A 26487-nucleotide genomic window follows, 5' to 3' on the forward strand; every position below is an offset into this window, starting at 1 on the left:
CCCCTGAGAGTTAGTCCACAGGCCTCTACCTCACAGGAGTTGGGGTTTGATATTACTACCTGTATTGTTGGGAGACCCCAAACCAAGAAATTAGCGTAAAGGGTTTTTCAGAGTATTACGTATCATTTTATCATTTCAACCTGATGTATAATATTTTAACATAACGTATAATTAAATTTTAATTTTAAGTGGTTTCAATAAACATAATTAATGTTGGTTTTAGAAAGTTGATTTAATGTAATTAAGGTTCATCATATGTGTAAATTTTTGAGCTGGTCCTATTTATGACATAGGCTATTTAATTGTCTTTAACTTAATTGTGTGAGAAAACTCAGGACTTGACAACAAACATGTAAGCAGGCCTAAACAAGACCTGATTACATTTTATCCAAACTTTTTTCCATTTTAATCGAACACTCTTTCTAAGTAATTTGATACTGGTTTAGTTCTGAAAGTGTTTTTATTCCTTCAGAGCCAAGGATGAATAATGTAGTCTATTCTATTTTAGCTACTTTTTATGTGAGTTTTTACAAAGATCTAATATTTTAATCTATCTATAGTTAATTTTGTGAGGTGATTAAAAAGAGTGAATCTAAGTAAATTTTTCTCTGTTCAGTTATTCTAAAGAAATGTATACAGTAATATTACTCTTACCTATTATTTTTTAATATTTAAAAATTCTTATGTATGATTACACATCTTTTTGGACTTTTTGCAGCTTGTAGTGCCTGGAATCATTGCTCTTTTCTTACTTTTCTTATTTTCTGTTAATTTTTTTTTTTTAGTCTATATTCCTCTGGACATTCCTTCATAGATTTGATCCCAAGTACTTCCTATCATTTAGGGATTTCTCAACATTGCTACTCTGCTGATGGAGCTCTTGTCTTCTACCATAATTAATTCATTCAGTTAATTCCTATTGACCACTTATTGTATTCTAGGTACTGTTGCAGCTGCTAGGGACAGTGCAGTTGATTGATTGATTATGTATTTATTTTATATTTTTCCTGTTTTCTGTGGTAAAAAAATGTATGTGATTATTCATCTGTCATCTTGAACTGATGTACCTGATTCCTCTATCTCTCCACCTGTTAGCTTTACTGGCCCTTTGTCTGGAATTCAGTTATTTGTTAATTTGGAGGCATTCTTTGTTCTTTTTTCCAGACCTGGGAGGCTTTGTGGTCTCTGCTTGAATTGGCTCTGATTTCGTTGACAAGTGTGGGGCGCAGTCTTTTCTTTTGGCCTCTCCTCTTTAGCTTTGTAGCTGTTTTGGCCTCTCATGGCCTTAAGGTTGTTTAAAGACGATCTTTTCCAATATAGTGTTCAGAAATTCCTTCTCAGGCTTCCAAGATGATTTCTACAAACGTACAAGCCCTTCCTAAACGTGTCTGTGTATTCCAGGATCTTTAATTTCCCTGTGTCTTATTTGGCTTGCATGAAGCATACTCACGAGGTTGATGATTTTGGCTGATTCTCCTGTGTATCTTGACTTCTATCGGTTTTTCATTAATATTTTAATTATAATTTAAACAAGTTTAGGGAAAGCCAATTAACCCTACATTGTATTTTATATCATTCCAAATTACCTGTCAACATTTGTACTTGGATCATTGTGTAATTATAATTAGTGTATATATATATTTTATGTCCGTCTTACTTTAATCATCTATTTTGTGTACATAAATTTTCTAGTGCCATGAAAAATTGTCCAAGACTTGGAAATGGGCAAAGAAGATCCTGGGTGTTCTGTCATTGGAGTTCTAGCCATTGTCTAGTGGATGCTGGGGGTTTTCTGGTCCTATAGGGGTGTGCACCTTTGGCTGATTTTCTGTTGAGTTGGCTATACTACATCTCCTTAGGGTTAGAATTAACTTGTAGGAAACTGAGAGCAATGCGAAGTAATTTGTCTGATAGAGATGTAATTGATTTCGTCCCTATGCAAAAGATAACTCCAAACATTTCATTTTATTGTCCCACAGGATGTTATCCCATTTTGCATCTATTAGCAAATTGATTTTAATATTTCTGGTTATCTACGTATATGTGTTCTTCAAATTCTCCTTTGACCTGGTTTTATCAGAAATTAAAATCATGTGCTAAAGGATGTGAAGAACAGAAAGGACCAGGGTGCTCAGAGAGGAGCTGCCATCAGCAAGCAGCAGTAACACTTGCTGTGGGCTAAAGCAGAGCACGTGGGTCCTGGAAGTTGAGAGTCGGTGAACTTACTAGGGCCCACCAGGGCACAAGCTACCGAGACACCTCACCCAGAACTGGAGCCTGCTTCTCTAGATTCACTGTCACCAGAGGCAGGAGATGATTAAAGAAAGAAGCAGGACAAAAACTTGTGTATATAAAGATGAACAGGGACTCAGGAGATGACCAGACATCTGGGAAAAGTCAACATTGTGAGAGGGACCAAATTCGATGCACTACTCAGAGTTAATAGACAAAAGATTTCAGAGAGATTTGAAAATATTTGATCTAGCATTTTAGACTTATCTTGGCAGAGGGAATTAAGGATATCTCGTCCTCAATATTGCCAGAAATGAAAGTTCTGTTGAGTCATTCTGATAAAAATCAAGTCTAGACAGTTTCTAGGATATTTCTATCAGATGTTAAAGAATAGATAACTACAGTTTCAACAAATTTGTCTGGAGATTGGAAGATGGAACACTCACAGTTGTATTTTATGGAACTAGTGGAATCTTGATGCTGAAAGCCGACAGGATTAATAGGAGAAAGGAACATTATATGCCATTCCTTTTCATGAATACTTGTGAATCAGAAAATATTAAGCTGAGTCCAACACAAAAGATCATCATCCAAAAAAATTTATTTCAGCTATCAAGGTTGGTTTAACACTAGAAAATCTATGACTGTAATTCATATTAGGAGAGTAAATGAGAGAAAAGAATCAAGTGAACACCTCAGAAGAGACGCAGAACACATCCATGAAATCAGTAACCATTCATGATTAAAAAGCAAACTAAGAACTAAAGGGAACTTGCTTAACCTGATAATGGATATCTACTCTAAGACTGCAACTGACATTGTTCTTAGCAGTAAAATGTTAAAAGTATTTACTTTAAAATTGGGATGCCATCTTGAGTACTTTTATTTCTAACAATAGACAGCACTATAGTAGAGTTCTTTACCAGTACAGTTAGACAAGAAAAGGAAAAATTGAAAGGAACAAACAAAATAGTCATGATTAACAGATGATATTGTCTTTTGAAAAATCCTATAGAATCTAAAGATAAATGATAATTCCAATAAGAAAATTTAGCAAGGAGGCTGGATCTAGGATTAATATAGGAAAATCAATAAGTAACAGCAACAAACAGAAAATCTAATTAAAAATACCTTTTATAATAGCAAGACAACTAAGGTATGTTGAAATAAACCCAACAAATGATTTTTAAAACCTTATTGAAATAATATATGGAAAGAAAAAATCTTATTGAAAGATGTTAAGAAGACCTAGTTAATTGGATAGATATTCTATGTTTATGAATTTCTTTATATGATAAAAATACCAGTTCTCAAATTATTTTTTAGAGTCAGTGCAATTCTAATAAAATTTTTAAGAGATTATCTTATGGCATGCGACAAGGAGATAGTAAAATTCTTTGGGAGGGCAGAGAGCCAAGAATAGCCAAAGCAATTTTGAAGAACATGGTGATAGAACTTACTCTATCAAATATTAAAAAAGGAACAAAGGACTTGAATAGACATTGCTTTGAAGAAGATATGCAAATGACCAATAAGCACATGAAAAGACCCTAGTGTCACTAGGCATTAGGGAAATGCAAATCAAAACCGCAAGAAGATACTTCTCCACACCCATTAGAATGGCTGCTAGAAAATAACAAGTACTGGTGAGGATATTGAGAAATTGGAACTCTTGTACACTGTTGGTCAGAATATAAAATGGTGCGACCACTGTGGAAAACAGTATAGTGGTTGCTCAAAAAATTAAAAATATAATTACCACATGATCTAGATATTCCATTTCTGGGTGTGTACACAAAAGAATTGAAGGACTCCACAGATATTTATACACCCATTTTCGTGACAGGATTATTTTCAATAGCCAAAGGTGGAAACAACCCAGTATCCATCAGTGGATTAATAGATAAACAAATTGTGGTATGTGCATACAGTAGTATATTATTTAGCCTTAACAAGGAAGGAAATTCTCACATACTACAACATGGATGAACCTTGAGAGCATTATGCTAAGTGAAATAAAGTCAGGCACAACAAGACAAATACTGTATGATTCCGCTTATATGAGCGTCCTAGTGTAGTCAAATTCATAGAGACAGAAAGTCGACGGTGGGTGTACAGGGGCTGGGGTTAGATGGGGAGTTACTGTTTAATGGGGTGCAGAGTTTGAGTTGGAGAATATAAAAAGCTCTAGAGATGGATGGTGGTGATGGTTGCATGACTGTGTGAATGTACTTAATGCCACAGAACTCTACACTTAAAAATTGTTCAAATGGTAAATTTTATGTTATATATACTTAACCGTCATAAAAAAAAGTAAGTGATGAGCACGGCAGTTCAAATTGGTGGTTACCATTGGGCAGGTTGGTGCAGCAGGTGTGTGGTTGGGAGGGCTACATGGGTGCACAGTGGTTGTGGTGACGTTCCTTTAGGTTGGGTGGTCTATCCACAGGTATTTAACAGATATATAAAGCTAAACAGTGTACAGACCGACATACCTCAGAGGTATTGTGGGTTTGGTTCCAGACCACTGCAGTAGAGGGAATATTGCAATAAAGTGAGTCACACGAAGTTTTTGGCTTCCCAGTACAAAGAAAAGTTGTGATTACACTATACTGTAGTCTATTAAATGTGCAATAGCATTGTGTCTAAAAAACAATGTACATACCTTAATTAAAAAATACCTCTTTGCTAATAGGAATAAGGATGCAGACGTAGAGAATAGACTTGAGGACATGGGGACGGGGAAGGGCAAGCTGGGACGAAGTGAGAGAGTGGCACTGACATATATACACTACCAAATGTAAAACAGATAGCTAGTGGGAAGCAGCCGCATAGCACAGGGAGATCAGCTCGGTGCTTTGTGACCACCTAGAGGGGTGAGATAGGGAGGGTGGGAGGGAGACGCAAGAGGGAGGGGATATGGGGATATATGTATATGTATAGCTGATTCACTTTGTTATAAAGCAGAAACTAACACACCATTGTAAAGCAATTATACTCCAATAAAGATGTTTAAAAAAAATACGTCTTTGCTAACAAAATACTAACCGGCCTCCGAGCCTTCAGTTAGTCGGTATCTTTTTGCTGGGGGGGGTCTTGTCCTGCCTCGACGTTGGCTGCTGGCTGATCAGGGTGCTGCTGCGGAAGACCGGGGGGGGGGCTGTGGCAGGCCCTTAGAATAAGACGACAGTGAAGTGTGCCGCGTCGACTGACTCTTCCTGTCACGAATGATTTCTCTGCAGCGTGCCGTGCTGTTTGGTAGCGTTTTACCGATGGTAGAACTTCTTTCAGAATTGGACTCAGTCCTCGCGGACCCTGCTGCTGCCTCATCAGCTAAGTTCATGTCCTAGTCTAAATCCTTTGTCGTCATTTCCACAATCTTCACAGCGTCTTCACCAGCAGTGGATTCCATCTCAAGAAACCATTTTCTTTTGCTCATCTATAAGAAGCAATGCTTTTCTGTGAAAGTTTATCCTGAGATTACAGTGATTCAGTCACATCTCAGACTCCACTTCTAATTCTAGTTCTCCTGCTGTTTCCACCACATCTGCTGTTACTTCCTCCACTGAAGTCTTGAACCCCTCCAAGTCATCCATGAAGGTTAGAATCAACGTCTTCCAAACTCCTGTGAATGTTGGTATTTTGACCTCTTCCCATGAATCATAAATGTGCTTAATGGCATTTAGAATGGTGAATCCTTTCCAAAAGGTTTTCAAGTGACTTTGCCCAGATCATCAGAGGACTCACTATGGCAGCTACAGCCTTACGAAATGTATTTCTTTTTTTTTTTTAATTTTTTTATAGACTTTTACTTTTTTTTTTTTTTAAGTATTTGTTTATTTATTTATTTATGGCTGTGTTGGGTCTTCGTTTCTGTGCGAGGGCTTTCTCTAGTTGCGGCAAGCGGGGGCCACTCTTCATCGCGGTGCGCGGGCCTCTCACTATCGCTGCCCCTCTTGTTGCGGAGCACAGGCTACAGACGCGCAGGCTCAGTAATTGTGGCTCACGGGCCCAGTTGCTCCGCGGCATGTGGGATCTTTCCAGACCAGGGCTCGAACCCGTGTCCCCTGCATTGGCAGGCAGACTCTCAACCACTGCGCCACCAGGGAAGCCCCGAAATGTATTTCTTAAATACGACTTGCAAGTCAAAATTACTCCTTGATTCATAGGCTGCAGAACGGTTGTCGTGTTGGCAGGTATGAAACAACATGAATCTCGTTGTACATCTCCATCAGAGCGGTCGGGTGACCAGGTGCATTGTCAGTGAGCAGTAGTTTTTGAAAGGAATCTTTTTTTCTGAGCAGTGGATCTCAGCAGTGGGTGTAAAATATCCAGTAAACCATGTTGTAAACAGATGTGCTATCATCCAGGCTTTGTTCCACTTACAGAGCACAGGCAGAGTAGATTTAGCATGATTCTTAAGGGCCCTAGGATTTTTGGAATGGTTAGTGAACACTGGCTTCAACTTAGTCACCAGCTGCATTAGCCCCTATCAGGAGTCAGCCTGTCAGTAGCCAGGCCTCGGAAGCAACCTAAGTGTCCATCGACAGATGAATGGATAAAGAAGATGTGGCACATATATACAATGGAATATTACTCAGCCATAAAAAGAAACGAAATTGAGTTATTTGTAGTGAGGTGAATGGACCTACAGACTCATACAGAGTGAAGTAAGTCAGAAAGAGAAAAACAAATACTGTACGCTAACACATATATATGGAATCTAAAAAAAAAAATGGTTCTGAGGAACCTAGGGGCAGAACAGCAATAAAGACGCAGACATAGAGAATGGACTTGAGGACACGGGGAGGGGGAAGGGTAAGCTGGGACAAAGAGAGTGACATGGACATATATATACTACCAAACGTAAAATAGATAGCTAGTGGGAAGCAGCCGCGTAGCACAGGGAGATCAGCTCGGTGCTTTGTGACCACCTAGAGGGGTGGGATAGGGAGGGTGGGAGGGAGACGCCAGGGGGAGGGGATATGGGGATATACGTACACATATAGCTGATTCACTTTGTTATACAGCGGAAACTAACACACCATTGTAAAGCAATTGTACTCCAATAAAGATGTTAAAAAAAAAAAAAAAAAAGAGTCAGCCTATCCTTTGAAGCTTTGAAGCCAGGCATTGACTTCTCTCTACTATGAAAGTCCTAGTTGACATGTTTCAATAGAAGGCTCTTTTGTCTACATTGAAAATCTGTTGTTTCGTGTAGCCGCCTTCATTAATGATCTTAGCTAGATCTTCTGGATAACTTGCTGCGGCTTCTACATTAGCACTTGCTGCTTCACCTTACACTTTTATGTTAGGGAGACGGCTTCTTTCCTTAAACTTCATGAGCCAACCTCTGCTAGCTTCAAGCTTTTCTTCTGCAGCTTACTCACCTGTCTCAGCCTTCACAGACTTGAAGAGAGTTAGGGCCTTGCCTGCATTAGGCTTTGGCTTCAGGCAATGTCGTGGCTGGTTTGATCACCTGTTCAGACCACTAAAACTTTCTCCTCAACAGCAATAAGGCTGTGTTGCTTTCTTACCATTCGTGTGCTCACTGGAGCAGCACCTTAATCTCCTTCAAGAACGTTCTTTTGCCTTCACGACTTGGCTGTTTGGAGCAAGAGGCCTAGCCTTCAGCCTGTCAGCTTTCCACACGCCTTCCTCACTCAGCTTCAGCATTTCTAGCTTTTGATTTAAAGTGAGAGACATGCGACTCTTCCTTTCACTTGAACGCTTGGAGGCCATTGTAGGGTTATTAGTTGGCCTGATTTCAACATGGTTGTGTCTCAGGGAACAGGGAGGTCCAAGGAGAGGGAGAGAGATGGGGGAAGGGCTGGTTGGTGGAGCAGTCAGAACACACACAACATTTATTGATTGTTGCCATCTTGTGTTGGTGTAGTTAGTGACGTCCAAAACAATTACAGTAGTAACATCAAAGATCACTGATCACAGATCACCATAACAAATATAATAAAAATGAAAAAGTTTGAAATATTGTGAGAATTACCAAAACGTAACACAGACACACAAAGTGAGCAAATGCTGTTGGAAAAGTGGCACCGATAGACTTGTTCGACGCAGGGTTGCCACAAACCTTCAATTTGTAAAAAATGCAATTATCTGCAAAGTGCAAATTGCAGAAGTGCAAAGGGAAAGAAAGCGAGACATGTCTATACTTTCAGTATTTAAAAATAGAAAGGAAAAATGGTGATTTATTTCTTGGTGATGGGCTCATATTAACCAAACTGATAAGAAAAACCAAAATGCCAAGTTGTTGATATTCAGTGGAAAACTATAAAATAATCACACATGCATGCACACCTACACACCCAAAGTAGCTGTTATTGAGAGCTGGAGGGGCTGTGGAAATGAGAGAGAGGGGCCCAACGCAGCTTTGGAGGGATTGGTCTGGGTTTAGAGCAGGCAGACAGCCTTAAGCTTTTTGTGTATGTTTCCTATTTTGTTCACTGTCATAAGGATAGCTCTTCTGTGGTATTTTGGAATTCCTAGTGCTTTTTGTGTAAATGTACTGTTTGCCACAAAAGCAATATGACACTATTACCTAAATTATCATGTGGAATTGCTTTTATATTAATATTCTACACTTTAGTATCTTGTACATTTTGCTATAGTCATGTAATAAATAATAACCCTAATGATTTTTCTTTTGTTGTGTCTGTATTGGAACTTGGGCCTGGGTGTTTTATGACAGGACTAGTAAGGTATTGGCTACAATGTTCTGTTACATTAAAGGACTGAGCATTTGCTCAGCATGAGCTTGCTATTACGGAATTGAAAATTAATATCCTAGTAAAAGAAGCTTTTGTGTATTTTGATTTAGTTTCTTTGCTAAAATTATAGGTTGCCTTAAGTATGTTTTAAGCATTCTCCCCCCACCTCCTATTTCCACATCAGTTTGTCTTTTATGTCTTATTTCTGTCTTGTGGGGAGGGTAGAAAGCACAGGCTCCAGAAGCTGACAGACCTGATTTAAAGAGAGTTCTGGCAGGCCTGGAACAGGGTGACCATAGACAGATTATTTAACTTTTTGGATGTGAGCTTTCTCATTTATAATAAATTTGCCTTTATTGTGAATATTCAGTGAGCACATATAAAGCAACTACGTAGTAGGAGCTTTGCAAATAGTTGCCATCTCTTTTTTTCCGTCAAGTTTATAACTAAAGAATTATTAGAACAGAATTAGAATTAGAAAAGATCCTTACTGGCTAACCATTAAATTATTTTGATGTGATGAAGTGTACTGAGAAATGTTTTTTTCCCAAATTTAGAATTATGTTTAAACATTTTGATGTAAAGTCCCTGCAGTCTTTTTACAATTCAGTTCTTTCATTTACGTGTTGGAAACTTGCTGTATTAATTCATTTACTTGCAATCTGGAGGATTTTGTTTGTTTACTATCATGAGAAATTTCTGCCCATAAATTTAAATATAGTGAACATCTTACTTCAATGAACAGCAATGTTAGTGTTATTATTTTAACTTATTCTAAAATACTTTCCTTCTGTCAAGTTTTAATAACTTGAGAATCTTATAGTTTTAGTTTTTCTACTGTGTATGACTATTAAATAAATATGTATATATATATAATAAACTGCAGAAAATATTAATAATTAAAAAACAATTCACTATAGAGCTTAACAACACTTTCTATAAAGCTATTTTCTTTGACTTGGGACCGAAACTCTTTTTGTCTATACTTTTAATGATTACTTTGGGAGCAAAGGGGGAAATGGTTGACACTCTCTAGGAATGCTTGTTTGTAGTTTTTTCATGGTTTAAAATAATTAATACCTGCCTTTATTTTCTGTTCTTTATTAGTGCTTCTATCGATCTTCTCCAGATGACTGCATGTATGTTTGGTGCAGTCTTGATGTCATGCTGAACAAACCTTATCTTAATGTTACTAAGAGACCCTTTTTGTTAAATGGAAACAATGGCTTGATATTTATTTTAAATGTTCTGTGAATGTAGAAATTTTTCCCAGGCTTTCCTGATGGGTGGAGACATAGTATATAAAGTGGTGTTTACATACCTTCCAAGAGGTCAAGATGTCCATGCAAAATCTTGTTTAAATGTTCATCACCATAGAAACATATCAGTTTATCGTTAGAGCTTTTGTAAATGTATTGTAATTTTCACTTCATTGATGTTCAGTACAGAGCATTTACTGTGTAATTGACCAGCACCAAAATTTGGTGTTTAGCCTTCACTAGCTTATTTAATCTAACTTAAACTGTTAAAATATTGAGATAGTTGTAATTTCCAAAACAATACTGGTATGAAACTAATGTAATTAATTATATAGCTTACTTTTCTTAAAAACAAGATGATGTTTCCTTGAGAGAAAGAAAGTACTTTATTCTGATGATGTTTTCTACTAATATGCTGAGTGCTTCTTACACTATGATTTTAATAAAAGGGATGGAGTTTCTTTAAGGTAACTTAGATTTATGGTTTTTGGGAGGAGTTAAGACAAGTATTCATAAATACATTACGAAGTTCATGAAATCCTGGTACTGTATGGCATAGTATAAGCATTCACAATTGTGTGAATTTGTGTGAAAATTGTGAGCAAGTACAACTGTTGATGACAAGTAGTTCTTACAGTTCTGTGATCTTATATTCAGGAGACTTTTCTTAATTTTTAAGATGAACAATGGGAACCTTCTTCCACTCTGACAGTGTTTTGCCACTTTGTTGTTTGCAGGGTATTTCAGTAAGTTATTCTGACATCTGGCACATCTTTTAGCTCAGTGTATGCAAGAATGGAGTTGATAGGGACCTTCCCCTTGGGGCTTCCTAGCTCCTGATTCTGACTCTTAATGGAAAAATGAGCAGTAGGCATATTTTTTTGCTTATATGCTGTCCTGCTGGTGATTAATGGTAGTGATAAAAGCTCTCACAATGCTTTTCATTACTTTGCAGACAGAACCACATACAAAAGTTCAAAAAGCTCACACTCTACATGCCACAAAGCCTGTACCCTTTAGGCTTTGTAATATTTTACTGATTTCAAGAAAGGTAGTGATAACAATTTGTATATTTTTGGCACTCATATGAGCCAGTCGATGCCAGATTAACAAATGAAGTTTCTGATTATTTATAATCCCTTCACCTCTCTTCTCTCTGTTCTAAAGTTGTTGAAGGTAAAAAACTCTGCCACATTGCATTTAATGAAAAGATTTGTTATATTTTTCTGTTGGTTTTGCTAAAGCTCATAAATATGATATTTAATTGATTTCAAGTGGGGCTGATTTTGTCCCATTTAATCACAAAAAGGGAATAAAAATAACAAAAGGAAAGCATAATTGTCCTGGCCTCCTAGTGGATTAAGTCAGTATAACAGTTATTTCTAACTACATCAGTTATCTTCCATATTTCATAAACAGGTGTAATCATATTCCATAATTTTGATGGCTTGCTCTGTGGCAGCCTTTTCTATAATTCCTAATTTACTCTTCTTTAAATTTAGGTTAATAACTGAAAATGAGCAGATTTCTTTTTATGAGTTATTTGTTATCTTTCAAAAGAAATGTTGATCAATTTGAAATAAATTTTTGAAGAGTTCATATGCTTTGACTACAGAGGTTTATTTGTTTAAATGTTTCTTATTTGCTTAAGCATGTGAATGTACATTTTAGACATTTTTTTCTTGATATTATTCACATATTTATAATAGTGAAAGCATACTCTTGGAATGATAATATTGATAGCTGTTTCCTTTTAGAAAGACTGTTCACGTATACTTTTTAATCACATAAGAGATTTATTTGGGACTTAGTTTGTAAGTATATGTGGATAAATATGTTGCTATTTAACTTCATTGTCACTTTCAGACTGGTTTATACTTAGGTTGCATTTTAAATGCTATCTATTTTTCTTAATGAGAGAATGTATTTTTTCTTTATGTAAATAGAATGGAGTAATTTTTAAACTTAGTAATAGATTTCTTCTCTTTGACATAAATGCTACTTAAAACACTAATCTATAGCATGTTAAAAGAGGCTAATCTAGAGCTATAGCATGTTAAAAGAGGCTGTTACTTTAACCAGGCTGTTCAAAGAATTTTATGTCAAGGTTAAATTTAGGAAAATGACCAGAAAGTACTTGAGAGTACAGAGAGTGCTTATATCAGATTTTGTTAGAAACAGACTATTAGTAGTCTGCTCTGACCTATATGGTAACCATTAGCCATGTGTGGCTATATAAATTTAAAATAACTAAAATTCAGTAAAATTAAAAACCAGTTCTTTAGTCACAGTAGCTACATTCTAAGTACTCAATAAACACATATGGTTATTAGCTATGCTAATGGATAGCACAGAATAGAGCATTTATATCATCACAGAAATATCCGTTGGACAGCAGTGTTCTGTGCTATTTAATCATAAATAATTTGTTCTTTTTTCATCTATAATTAGTTTGCGCACTATCTAAACAGCAGAAAAAAGAGTAAGGCCCAACTTTAAGGATATACTTACGCAGCACCTCAGTTAGAGGTGCACTCCCAGTTAGAGAATGGTGCTAATGAGGTTCAATTTTTTTTTTTTAATTTTTTAAATTTTAAATTAATTTTTATTGGAGTATAGTTGCTTTACAATGTTGTGTTAGTTTCTGCTGTACAGCAGAGTGAATCAGCTATACGTATACATGTATCCCCACTTTTTTGGATTTCCTTCCCATTTAGGTCACCACAGAGCATTGAGTAGAGTTCCCTGTGCTGTACAGTAGGTTCTCATTAGTTATCTATTTTGTACATAGTATCAATAGTGTATAAATGTCATTTCCAATCTCCCAATACATCCCACCCTCCCCTTGCCCCCTTGGTATCCATATGTTTGTTCTCTACGTCTGTGTCTCTTGCAAATAAGATCATCTACCATTTTTCTAGATTCCACGTATATACGTTAATATATGATATTTGTTTTTCTCTTTCTGACTTACTTCACTCTGTATGACAGTCTCTAGGTCCATCCACGTCTCTGCAGATGACCCAGTTTTGTTCCTTTTTATGGCTGAGTAATATTCCATTGTATATATGTACCACATGAGATTCGATTTTTATTGTTTGTTGTTGCATTAATGCATCTGTTTCCCAGGTGCAGGCCTATACCTCTGTTAGTAAGTTATGACTAAGAGTGGCATGATCAGATTTGCATTTTGAGAAGATCACATTTCCATGCGATGTAGGCACCAGGTCAGGGAGAGACAAGAGTGTGGATGTAGGACTAGTAGCTAGGAGGCTGGGGTGTTGTCCACCAGATAGACGTTATGGCAGTAGGAAGAGAGGTGGATGAACTTGAGTCATAATTACATAGGAGAATCGAAAGGACTCGGTGTTCGACTGGACCAGGGTCCAGGGTGTGTGTATGTGTTTTGGGGAGAGGTGGGGTACAGCAGGAAAGGAGGTGACAAGGGTGTTTCCAGAGTGTCTGGCAAAACAACAAAGTGGATAATGATGCCATTTATTGAGGTATGGGACACTGAAGGAGGAGCAGGTCTAAGGGATAAAATGATGAATTTGATTTTAGAATTCAGTTTAAGGTAGCTGTGAGATATCAAAGGCAAGGTGGCCATTGGGATGTATGGATCTTGGCCTCAGGGGTAATATTTGGACTAGAGGTATATATTTGAGAGTCGTTGGCCACGTGAGGAGGCAAGATCATCCAGGGAAGAAGAGAGAGTCTATCTGGTAGACCATCTTCATCAGAATTGACTGAGGAGCCACTTTGTACAGGTACTCAGGAATTGACAAGCCCCTTGGTAAATCTGTTCCATGCTAATGTTTGAGAAGCACTGATACAGCTTGTGAAAGGATGGACATCTAAGATTGTGCCATCGGAGAAAAGGGATCTGAGATATTTTCCTTTACAGAATGAAAGAAATAGGAATGGAGACAGAAACCAAGGGATGGGGGAAGGGAGCTGAGGGGACGTGCAGGCCACCCAGCTGTGTCTTACTAAGGGAGAGGTAAGGTCAGCTGTAGTTAAGAACACAGGGCATGAGATTAGGGTCAAGGAGACTGGAACACATTTAAGAACCTTTGAGGGAGTTATTAGCCGGCGATCAGTGTAAGGATTGCCGGGAACATTGAAGGGGCGCTTTGGAACGTAGTAGCGAACACTTCTCATGATTTCGTAGATTTCTTTAACAGTGCTGAGAATTTGGAGTGAGCTTCCAGGTGGAATTAAACTGGCCTGGTGGAAGTTAAAAGGGCCAGGAATACTAGAGTATTATTGATACTGAATTATCATCAAAATATACTAGTTCATCGTGGGGTTTAGACAGTGAAAACAAGACTGATTGGAGGGATTGGGAAGATCAAGGGAGGAGAGATTATCATGATGAGGACATAGAGCTAGGTTAGAGCTAGGTTAGAGCTAGGTTGGAGGGCTGCAAGATCGGAGGAGACTAGGAGGCTGTGGGCCGAGGGGCAGCTTCACCGTGGGAGATCTCAGAGGTGGCCCTGAGAGATGATGGGGTCTGGTTAGCTGTGTGGGCGGCCGGAGTAGAATGCAGGTCAGGTTCATTATGAGCGTGTATGGTACTTAGGGTGGCAGGGGATGTGATGAGAAGCTCTTGTGAACTGGGTGCTCATATATCAAGAAAGATGGGATTGTTTCTTCTAGGTCTGTACATGGTAGGTGGCAAAGATGGGAAAGAGTGACAAGGTGGCATTAGAAGGTGGTATAAATTTAATTGAGAAAGACAAATGATATGCGAATTCCCAAGCCTTGGAGATTCCAAACACAGAGGCAGCAGTTTGAGTTATTACAGTTAATCCTTACTAGGTACCAGACATTGAGCTCAGCATGTTGCACGTATTAACTCATTTGGTTCTGATAACAACCCACGAAGTAGGGGTGTCATTAATAAACTCGTTCTACAAAGGAGGAAACTGAGGCACAGTGTGCTTTAGGCGTTTGCCCAGGGTTACACAGTTGGTCAGTGACGGAGACAGGATTTGAGCCCAAGTGGTCTGCTGGTAGAGTTGGGGCTCTTAACGAGCTTATTATACTGTCTATCTCATAAACCGAACTTGGATATTTTTAAAAAGTTATTCTTATGGGTGCCAAACTCTTGGATGATTATTATTGTAAGAAAAAAATTGAAAATTAGAACAACATTAGTTTGTTCTCCTATTTCTTAAAGTCATATACATCCACTCTAAAAAATTTGGAAAATACAACAAGGCACCAAGTATACAAGAAAAATAGTTCCCCGTAACCGTAGTCCTAGATAGGACAGTTCCTTTCAATTGGCCTTGCAAGGCTTGCTGTACATCGTCACAATAAGACCCCTTCCTGCTTCTGCTCAGGGAGAGGGAGCGTAGCCAGACTGCCAGTGGGTTGTCTCACTTCCCTTCACAGCTCAGACCCCAGACACTTGCCAGCTGCCAGGTCATGGGGGCCCTTACTCCTCCTGCCTGCCTACGGCCTGGGTGAGAGGATTCACGGCTCGATCCTGGGGGTGTTCTTGTAGCCCTGAACCCAGCCTGTGTGGGCCCTTGTTTGTTCTTACCTAGAAAGCCGTGTGAGCTTTCCATTCTTGTTGCCCAAAGCTTTCCAGAACTGCAGAGGTCTGAGATTTTATGGTACTTGCAAGCTGACAGGTTAGTTTGCCAGACTCGCAGACCCTGGTTGTAGACACAGACTCCTGGGTCAGAGGCTTCATTACTCAGCGTGCAGGCACAGGAGCCTCCTGTTCTGTCAGTTCCCCAGGACCCCGAGCCCCATGGGGGTGATGCGGCCCAGGTGGGAGCTGTCCCCACAGTGGGCTCGTGTCATGGCTGAGGAGCCCTGCATTTAGGGAACCCGCATTATTTGTAATGGGGTGCAAGCAAGCCCGCCTGCCCTGTGCTCTGCGGGGGGACCTTCTGTTTCACACTGCACGGTAAGCAGACCTGCCTCTACTGCAGAGACACCATCTCTGTCTTCCAAGGCTGTTTGCTGTACAGAAGTCTTTGAAAAGACAGTCCAGAATGCGGACTGCCCCGCCTCTGCTTGTGAGATGCACAGAAGTGGGAGAGACCCACGGAGCACTGCCTTCTAACACAGAGACAGATCTGATGAAAAACGAGTTTAACTGCTAAGAAATACTTCTTACCAAAATATCAGAGGATGTGTGTAAGTCTTATTGGTGATTGGGTCCCCAAATTTATTATCATTATAACACTTAAACTTATTGTTACATTGTAATTGCTTAATATAATAATTATAACATGTATTATTAAAATGCCCTTTTTTTGGACATCAGGTCTCAAACAGTTCCAAGTAGCACTACTGTTTAGCTCGTACATCATAACACTTAAGACACGTGTTCCATGTTTTGAGAGCTCTGATGTTCCCATCGGCTGGTCAGAGGCATGCAGGATTCGGGCCCCAGTCAGAGGCAGGAAAAGACAAAGCTGAGGGGGTGTAACACATGCACTCCAGAGCCTACTCTTTTTATCTGTTTTATTTATAGACTTTCCAGATAATATTTAATGTGTGATTAAAAGGTTCTTGCTTAGAAAGAGAGGAAGAGAGAAAAAAATCAGTGCTAAAAGGTAGTGGTCATGTTTTGGTATCCTAATGGTTTGAATGTGTTAAGTGTAGGTTCAGAGAGTTCTTCAGTAAGTAGGAGTGTATTTTTTAGTAGTGCATTTTGTGACTGTTCCTGTTTCATCTCACTTGAGTAATAGCTACTGTGAGATCTAATGTGTTAAATAAAATACAGGTCGTCATCACTCTGGTTTACCAGCCTCCCTTGCTATGAGTGTGTAAGGTGCCCTGACTCTTCCATTTGAAGACACATTTTAACCTGTCAGGGGCAGTCCTGGAAAGGCTGGACTAGGAAGAAAAGACCGCTTCAACTCTGAGTCATCATTTAGGGCTGGGAACACTTTGGCCGTGGCTTTAGGACATTTCCTTTCCTATTGAATTTGAGGAACTGGGGTGCTATGATTTAAGTGCAACCTGTTGCTGTAACTCAGAAATTAGAAAATAATATTTAGGGCAAAATTGAAATAAGTCTATGTTTTAGATTTTTATTTATAGTTCATATCTTTAAACTATTTTTAATATGGAAGGAAAGATTATATGACTTATTGAGAAACATGGATATACTTATAATTTTGTTGTGTTAGATATTGTAAATTAGTGCATTACAGTATAAAATATCAACATGAATCTTTACATTTAGGTACAGGTTCAATCATTTGATGACTTTCTAAGAATATGAGAAAGTTTTGTTTTTTGTTTTTGCCTTGTCCCGTAGGTTTTGAGTTTATAAGTCTGGCCTGTCGTTTGGCCCTGAGGTCAGAATTTGTTTTATATTTAAAACAAAATTGTGCATGATGATTCTTTATTATATTCCAGCCTCGTGGATTTAATGAAATTTCTATCTAATGTGGAGAAAGGGATGATATTTAATTGATATAAATACTGTCCATTTCCACGGTTTCTAAGGCTGGATTACTATGAGGAGTTCTTCGTCTGGACACTAGAGGGCTCTAGAGGCTGTGGGGAGCTAACAGAACCCCCGTGTTCTCTAGTAGATGGTGCTTTGTGCTTTCACCAAGTTGGGTGTTCACGGAACTGTTTGGCAGTATGCCTTAATTAGCCTTATATTCCCTTGATTAGAATCACAGATAAAAATTTGTTAATCTACTTTCTTGGTGGAAAGTGTTAGGAAAGTAATTAATTGTTTAAAAGGGTTCTGCAAAATGTTTTTATGAAGAATTGTTTTGGTACTTTCTTCAAAGCTTAATGGTGTTTTACATAATTTTGAAAAGTCAGCCTAAACGTTACAAACAGTAAACATTTAGTGTTTTTTGTCCCGCTAATAAATGTAAATTTCCTCCCCTTTCAAAGAATTTGTGTGCTTTCATATAGACAGAAACCTAATTGTTCATGTGATGAAATAAAATATTAAAATTATATCTTTATTATATTTTGCAGGGAATCCGAGCCCGAATTTTAGAAACTCTGGTCATGCTTATTCTTCTGGCCTTGCTTATTCTTGGGATAGTGTGGGTAGCCTCGGCACTCATTGACAATGACGCTGCGAGTATGGAATCTTTATATGGTACAGATTGACTTGTTTAAACCAGTTTCTCTAGTGGAGACTACAGTTTGGAATATAATTACACATTCACTTTTTAAAACATTTTAATAGTTCTTTGTATAGTTAATCCTTGTTGTTAATTTATAAAATTAAAAAGTCTTTCGACATGTTTAAGGAAAGAAATGAATGTTTGTGTGTTTCTTGTATGTAGAATGAGCAAGCAGCTTTTCAGATTTTTTTTTCCTTTGGTTAATTGGTTTCTGTTCTTAAAATTCCATGGAGGCTCATTTTCTCCCTCCAAACAGGTTTTGCAAAAGGGTTATTTCCTGTTCTTCTGTTTTAGATCTTTTTATTGTACAATTTAGAAATTATATGGTTTAGTAGACTCAAATAGGCAATTATGATGTTTACTATACATTAATTTATTGTCAGTCTATATATCAATGTATGGTATTTTGGATGCACTAAAAGATATTTACATTTTTTAATAGATCTCTGGGAGTTCTACCTACCTTATTTATATTCCTGTATATCATTGATGGGATGTTTGTTACTTCTCTGTAAGTATTTTTCTGACATAATATTGATAATAAAGTAGAGTTGTTCTGTGTTCTAGAAAATTACAGACAAGTTTCCCGATGAGATTCCTTAACAGCTTGGAGATATTTTTAAAAGTTGGCCCTTAACTTTTTTTGTATATTCAAGGTAAATTTTGATAAACTGAAACCTTGAAATTATACTTTTGTTCTTCTCTAAAGAAAGCCTCTTGCACAGAGTTGGAAAGAGAGAGGGAGGGGGAGAGAGTCAGACATGCACGTGCCTCCCTCCCCCCCATCACAACACTAGCTTCTACTTTTGAATGGTAATGGTGGAATTCTGTACGATGAATTGGCAGTCTTTTTTTCACAATTTGTTTTGTTTTACTTAAGGCATCACAACATATCTCAGAGATGTTATAAGCAGATAAAAATAGATAAAAGGATGTAAGGTTATAGTTGTCACTTTCGGATATTCTTGTCTGATACTCGATTCAGTTAGTACTTGAAATTTAGTCTGTTCTCTGGTTGGTTTTCTTTAATTTCTTTTAAGTGAAAATACTTATTATTATTCAGCTGCTAGAATCTGGCATATCCTACCCCTCCTTTAGTCTTCATGAATCTTTCCTTAAATATAAGAATGCCCGTCGTCTGTGCACGAACCCCTAGAGCTTTTCTAATGGTGACATTGAGGAGCCCTGTGACAAAACACTGCGAGAACCTAGATTGGAAACAAGCATTTTCCTACAACAGCAGTCTTTGAGTTTGCTTTATTTGGGGCTGGCAGTTTCTCTCCTAACTCTGAAGTGAGCTCTCTCTGTTCCGCAGTGTGCACTCCAGTTGGCCTCTCCCGCATGTTCACAGTCATGGGGCAGCTGTTGGTGAAGCCAACAGTGAGTATGATGTTGTAAACCATTTTGTTTGTTAAATAGACATTTTTACATTTGAACATCTTTTAGGTTCTAAACTAGCATTCAGAAACAGAAGAATATTTTTACGTGTTTATAACCCAAATTGTTATTGTTTTTATTTTAATCTTTTTCATCTTTGGAAACCAAATTTGCTTTTGCTCTTAAAATACTAACTATAGGCACTCAGCTAGAAATTCTTCTAGCAAATTTGAAGACAAAATGTACAGATATTTACAGGTATTTTAGGAGTCCATTATCTTATATCAAATGGTAACTCTTTTGTGTTTCAAAGTTTACTATATATATTCTTTGACTTACAAAGCAGTTATTTTCTGAAAATTTGTCTGCATATTATATCTTGATTAATTGAATTATACTTTTCCCTTTAATCTCAGAAATGCTGTATATTCATTTAAAAATAATTTTCAGTTGGTAGTAGTTTTGATGGTTTGTCCCTAAGTTACTTGGGCCTCTAGCTATTTTGTCAAATATTTAATGAAATGACAATAATTCTTACCTGTATCTAGGGAATTGTCACATTGTCTTCATGGATCCTCATTGCCTACAAGCTCAAGTCTAAGCTATTCACATGATACAAGGCCTTTCACAACTGTCCCCCGCTGAATTTGCCTGTAGCTGCCCCTGCCCCCATTGCTTCCCTGGTGACTCTGTTTCTAGCCAGTCTCACAGCTGACTTGCTGTGCCCAGAGCAGCCTGGATTCTTCCCCTTCCCAGGCATGTCGAGGGTCTTTCTCTCGCTTGCCTCTTACCTGCTTCAGCCACCTGACAGCCTCCTGAAGTCCTGGCTCTGAGACCAGCTGTATTTACTACCTGTCTTTGACCCTTGCCTCACTTCTTCTTTAAGCTAAAATAATCAAGCTCCTTCCTCTGCATTTCTCATATTCCCCTTTATATTTCACTAGTAGTATTTATGAAATTATTATGGTTATATGTTTTTCTTCCCTATCAGCATAATTCATCAAGGGAAAAAACTGAGAGAATATCATAGTAGACATTCTTTTAGTAAATGCTTGCTTAATTTTGAAAGTTTTTTAATAAGTAATCTTTGTATTTTTAAAAAATAAAAATGGATTTTTAACCTGCTACATAAATGTACACACACTCAAATACAATACATGTTCTATTAAATCTTGAAATTTACTTCCCTCTTAAAGAGGTTTTGTGACATTGCATTCATTTAGTTTCTTCCTAATTCTCTGGATTTTTTTTTGTTGTTGTTGTTTTTTGTTTGTTTTTTTGGTCTCTCTCTCCGTTTCCACTTTCTTCCCCCTAAAATAGGCAAATGTTTAAAGTTCTGTCCTTGGTCTAAAGGTGCTCTGCTCTGTTTTCCTGAGCACCTCTGCCACTTCCATATCACTTCTAAATGTCTAATTCTAGTGAGAAAAAGATAGTGAATACAAACTACAGTATATCTTAAGTGCTATAATTGAAGGCCCTATGGAGCTGAAAACTCAACAGATACAAAATCAAACTACTTACTTATCCAACCTCCCCAAGCTTACTTTCTCCCAAACTTGTCTATTATTAGTAACATCTTCAAACTTTTTAATGTTTGCCTCTTTTCTTGTTCCTAACATCCAATAATAATGGTTATTTATTCAGTAATTAAGTATATGCTATATGCTTGCACTAAGTACTTTAGTTACATGCATAATTTCATTTAATCCTGATGACAAACCCATAAGTTAGGTGATGGCGTTCTTATTTTATGGTTGAATTATCTGTGGTTCAGGGAGATCAAGTAGCTTATACAAGATCACAGATCTGAGAGGATGAGGCAGGATTTGAACCCGGAGGCTCTTTTCAGAGCCTGGGCTCTGGACCACTCCTTGTTCTGCCATAAGCTCCAGAGTCATCGAGCAACTTTATTGCTAAGTGTACTTTGTACCTCTCCACCTGTATGTTTTGCTTGTCATTTCCTCTGAGCAAAATGCCTTTCCTCCTTTTGGTAAATGAAGCTATTGGGTAAGATGCTACTACCATCAAAACCATTTGCCAAGACTTCTTTCTTCCCAAATAGCAGCTGGGAATCTTTCTTCCTCTGAACTTTTGTTAACATTTTATTTTAGCTTCAGTTATGACATTACTTTCAATTCTATAATTTTTTTTTCTTTTTGATTTTTCATATCTCTCCTGGACACTAGAATATAAGCTGTTTGAGGTCAAGGACTAAGTCCGATCCATATTTAGGTCCCCATCAGCCCAGAGTGTCTAAGAGCACAGGCTTTGAAGACAGATAACTTTTCTTTGCCAAACCTTTGTTTCTTGGCATATTACAAGATGCAGCGAGAGCAGTCTGTTTTTCATAGGGTTGCTGTAGAATCAAGGGGATGAAGCACACCAACCCTTACGCAGAGCAGATAATATCCCATATAATTGGTTACTGATTAGTGGGGTTTTTTGGTGGTTGTTTTTACTAGTGTTGTATACTGTGGTCGTGAGTGGTGTGTATGTTAGCACACTATTTTTCTAGGGCTCTGTCTATAGGAAGGTTTTCATAATACCAGTGTTTAATATTTGTGGAAATTTTTTAGTATATAATGATGATGTAAATGGAAAGTATTGATGGTAGTGATTTAGTTTATGGATTTCTTGTTTTACACATTATGCAGGTTAATGTAGATGAGAAAGCAGTGTTGGACTGGGTGATCTATTCCTCTGGCTCTATAATATTGGCTTGGGCGTAGAGATAGTACTGCATGTAGCTTTCTGGATGTTTAGAATTCATACATTTGTGTGCCATTGAGAGAGTTGCAGAGTTCTTTAATTCTTTAAACTGAAACAAATCAATTTAAATGTATGTAGATTTTGTGATAATCAGCTTTTGATGTGCTTAGTTATATACTAAGAATTTCTACTTAATTTGCAAGTAGAATAGTTTGAGCATTTTTAATTTAGATTCCTAGTAATTTGAATGGTTATCTAAATTATAGGCCAAATAGCCTAAATATTCTCGTAAGCACTACTTACGTAATGTATTACTCAATAGTTTGATGTTTAAATTTAGATTCTTGAGGACCTGGATGAACAAATTTATATTATTACTCTAGAGGAAGAAGCACTTCAGCGACGACTAAATGGTATGTATTTATTACATATTTAGACCAGAATAAAAGATTATTTAATTCAAAAAAGACAGATAATTGAGGGGAAAAATACAAGCCTCTCAGTACCTTGTGCTGTTGCCTGAGGCCAAGATGTCAGAGAAACACGTGAACTTCCCAGGTGAGAAGAGGTTTACTGAGGAGTCGCAGCACTTTGGTCAGGGTCCCATCTCTCCCTAACCGATATTAGCTGTAACCAGCAGGGTCAGTTCAGTGCTGAGACACTGGCCACTAAGGTATATCCCTCTTCTACCAGATCCTAACATATTGGAAGCATTATGACTTGTAGTTGCTGAGGTTCTGCAGATTTGCACGTTGTCTTAGTGACTGTAGTATCCCTACCTCATGTCTCTCCTGTTGAAATCTCTAATGCATGGTAAAAAGCAGTGTTTCTCTGACACTAAGGGGCCAAATTAGACTCTGTTGTACTTAGGAACTCTGTTGTCATTTGGGGATGCTGTTCATTGTTAGCTGATAACAATGTAAGCATGTCAAAGATGTTAAAATTTAATTTTTCATTACTGATCATTTTTGTCTTCAAATGATGAACCAATGAAGAAAAGAGTAATGACAGTTTAACAGAGAAATGACATAGTAAAATTTTCTTTGTTTTACTCAAATGAATTTCACCCTGCACTCTTTTCTCCTACAAAGTTTTTTTAAAATGTTGAAAACCTAACCACCAAGATCAGATTATTAATAGCTAACCATAATTCAAGAGTAGGTATAAAATGGAAGGTTACTTTAACTGTGAAATACTGAGAAATGGGAAGGAAAATACCTATTTTTTTCAGTTACAAATAGTGAATTTAAATCATCAACCCAAAAGTGTTGATAACATTTAGAGCTTTATTCTTAGATCAAAGAATTTCAGATTGTGTCTATTCTAGAGAATTCTTGTCAGTAATAATTATATGCTTTGATACTGATAACTTTTAGACTGGAACTACAGGTATCTTTTATTCTTCTAACTTTATTAAAGCTACTTTAATATATAAGCCTATTTAATTTAAAAATTATAACTTTAATCAATACTGTCAGCTTTATCATATTTCATTAAAGTAGTTAATATTATAATGAATTTATCTTAGTTAGGTAATCATGCTGCTGTGTAATAAAACATGCCTGAATCATAAAGAATACATGTCCAGCTGCCTCCTGCAGTGTGTGGGGCTTATGTGTCAGCCTAGAACTATACTAGTTCTGCCTTACAGCTCAGGAGGCTAAGATCTAGGGAGGATAAAACACACTGCTCTGTGAATTAAAGAATTTGAATTAAGTCTAATCAAAGCAAACTTCCACATATAGCCTTTTCTCACTTTGTCCTTCAGCAGTGGGGAAAAAAAAGTCCCTCCAGAATCTTTCTAGATCCTTGGCTCCTCACATCAAAAGTGGTTCGTTATATCTAAAGAAATTGAAAAGGAGGACTTCCCTGCTGGCACAGTGGTTAAGAATCCGCCTGCCAGTGCAGAGGATACGGGTTCAAGCCCTGGTCCAGGAAGATCCCACATGACGTGGAGCAACTAAGCCCGTGCGCCACAACTACTGAGCCTGAGCTCTAGAGCCTGTGAGCCACAAATACTGAGCCCGTGTGCCACAACTACTGAGCCCATTCGCGTAGAGCCTGTGCTCCGCAACAAGAGAAGCCACTGCAATGAGACGCCCGAGCACCGCGAAGAAGAGTAGCCCCCGCTCGCTCCAACTAGAGAAAGCCCGGGCACAGCAACGAAGACCCAACACAGCCATAAATAAATAAATAAATAAATTTAAAAATAATAAATAAATTTATTAAAAGAAAAGAAATTGAAAAGGAAATACTTGCCAGAAGTTTAAGGTATTATATGATGAGGCAAAGCCAAAATAAACAAAACTCTCCAGCTAGCACAAAAATGTTATAGTTTGTAGAGGATTAGGATGGTATGATAGCTAATGCTAAAGGTAATTTTATTTTCTGCCGTTTTGGGAAGCCATGCACTACTTCTGACTGCTCTGTTGGTAGGTTGTCATTAAAATCTTTCCAGTGAGACTCTTTGTTGGGATAAATGCTATAGTTTTGCTGTTTGCTGTTGATTAGCACTATGAACTGTTTCAGGTAGAAAATAATAGGCTTGTAACATAAAGCGTTCTATGGCAAAATGGACATTTTGACTAACATAGACTAAGAATTGTGAGCTTCAGTAAAGTATATTTATCAGTATGTGCAGAGGAAAAAACCAAGATGGGACAAAACTGTGTTTTATGATTTGCTATTTTTTAAGAAAATATAGATCATGGGAGGTTAGTAATGGAAATCACCCCATGGATTTTATTTTATTTTTTAAAAATTTATTTATTTTTGGCCGCATTAGGTCTTCATTGCTGCGTGTGGGCTTTCTCTAGTTGCGGTGAGTGGGGGCTACTCTTCCTTGCAGTGCGTGTGCTTCGTTGCGGTGGCTTCTCTTGTTGCAGAGCACGAGCTTCAGTAGTTGCAGCACACGGGCTTCAGTAGTTGTGGCATGTGGGCTCGAGAGCACAGGCTCAGTAGTTGTGGTGCACGGGCTTAGTTGCTCCGCGGCATGTGGGATCTTCCCGGACCAGGACTCAAACCTGTATCCCCTGCACTGGCAGGCGGATTCTTAACCACTGTGCCACCAGGGAAGCCCCCCAGGGATTTTATTTAATCTAGTACTATGTCAAGTGTATTTTGTTGTAACAGTTATTTTATATTTTAAATTATTTTTAAAAAGTGAAGTTTTAACTTTTTTACTCTGGGCTATTAAAAAGAATTGCAGGATAGAGTAAAAGATTTTTAAAAATACAGATTACAGCGGTGATTCACCCCAGAATTTGTGGTGGTGTTTGCTAAGGGCACATTGAGTGTGCTTTCTTGGTTTGCGTGGGCTGTGACGTGCATCGCATGAATCTTGAATCTTGGGAACATCTGCATGGTTTGCTCTGATCCCAGCTTTACAGTTATCTGGAAAAAACATGATACTTAATATCAAGAGGTGCTTTACTGTGGGACTAACACTATTTTTTTCTGGAAGATAAGATGACTTGTTGTGGTAGTTGTTATATTCCTGGAGTTGGGTTTTCATGCCTGGTGTTTAAGTTATCAGTGTAGCTTTAGGATGGGCTGCCTGCCTGTGACTTCTCCATTGCTTCTCATTGACACTTGATGGTGCTAGAGGTTTTGTTCTTGTTAATATTATTGTTATTTCTTAAAATACAGTAATAAAATAAAGCTAACAGGTATACTGTTATAAAGAAGCCATCCTGTTACCAGTCTGCTCCACTCTTTCTCCTCCCTTTTCTGTTTACTGCACATCTTCTTCTAAGCACCAGACATTGTGCAGGTGAATTTAGAACCTGAGTCTCAAGATCATGGACTAGTTAACTGAAGAACAGGAAAAGAAACGGTGAGACTCTGTGAAGGTTGTGTCCAGCGCTGAAAGACTTGGAAAGAAATGGAGGGGACTTGTATGTGATCCTGGAGCAGGAGGGAGCCCGAGCGCCACGCCATCTGGCTAAGCCCCCTTCCCTCACGTCCACCTACCCTGGCAAGAGTAAAGTGATGTCCCCAGAGCTCGTGCGGCTCTGACAAGACTCCTGCGCCTTCCCGCCCTCGGCACTTGGGACC

At 37.9% G+C, this 26487-nt stretch overlaps 1 protein-coding gene across 9 annotated transcripts in view; it reads left to right on the forward strand.

Moving 5' to 3' along the window:
- Positions 1 to 26487, forward strand: part of LMBR1 (limb development membrane protein 1) — a 158462-nt gene that overhangs the window by 56639 nt on the left and 75336 nt on the right. For 5 of the 9 annotated variants that reach the window (XM_036862975.1, XM_036862970.1, XM_036862976.1 and 2 more), the window contains 4 exons: positions 18191 to 18317; positions 18788 to 18856; positions 19661 to 19725; positions 22772 to 22844. In XM_036862975.1, the coding sequence (XP_036718870.1) occupies positions 18191 to 18317; positions 18788 to 18856; positions 19661 to 19725; positions 22772 to 22844 (334 nt within the window). Of the gene's footprint in view, positions 1 to 18190; positions 18318 to 18787; positions 18857 to 19660; positions 19726 to 22771; positions 22845 to 25216; positions 25253 to 26487 lie in introns of all 9 variants that reach the window. The other 4 variants (XM_036862971.1, XM_036862969.1, XM_036862973.1 and 1 more) reach the window with 1 other exon arrangement.

The sequence above is a fragment of the Balaenoptera musculus genome, chromosome 9 (assembly GCF_009873245.2).
Source record: "Balaenoptera musculus isolate JJ_BM4_2016_0621 chromosome 9, mBalMus1.pri.v3, whole genome shotgun sequence".
Classification (NCBI taxonomy): domain Eukaryota; kingdom Metazoa; phylum Chordata; class Mammalia; order Artiodactyla; family Balaenopteridae; genus Balaenoptera; species Balaenoptera musculus.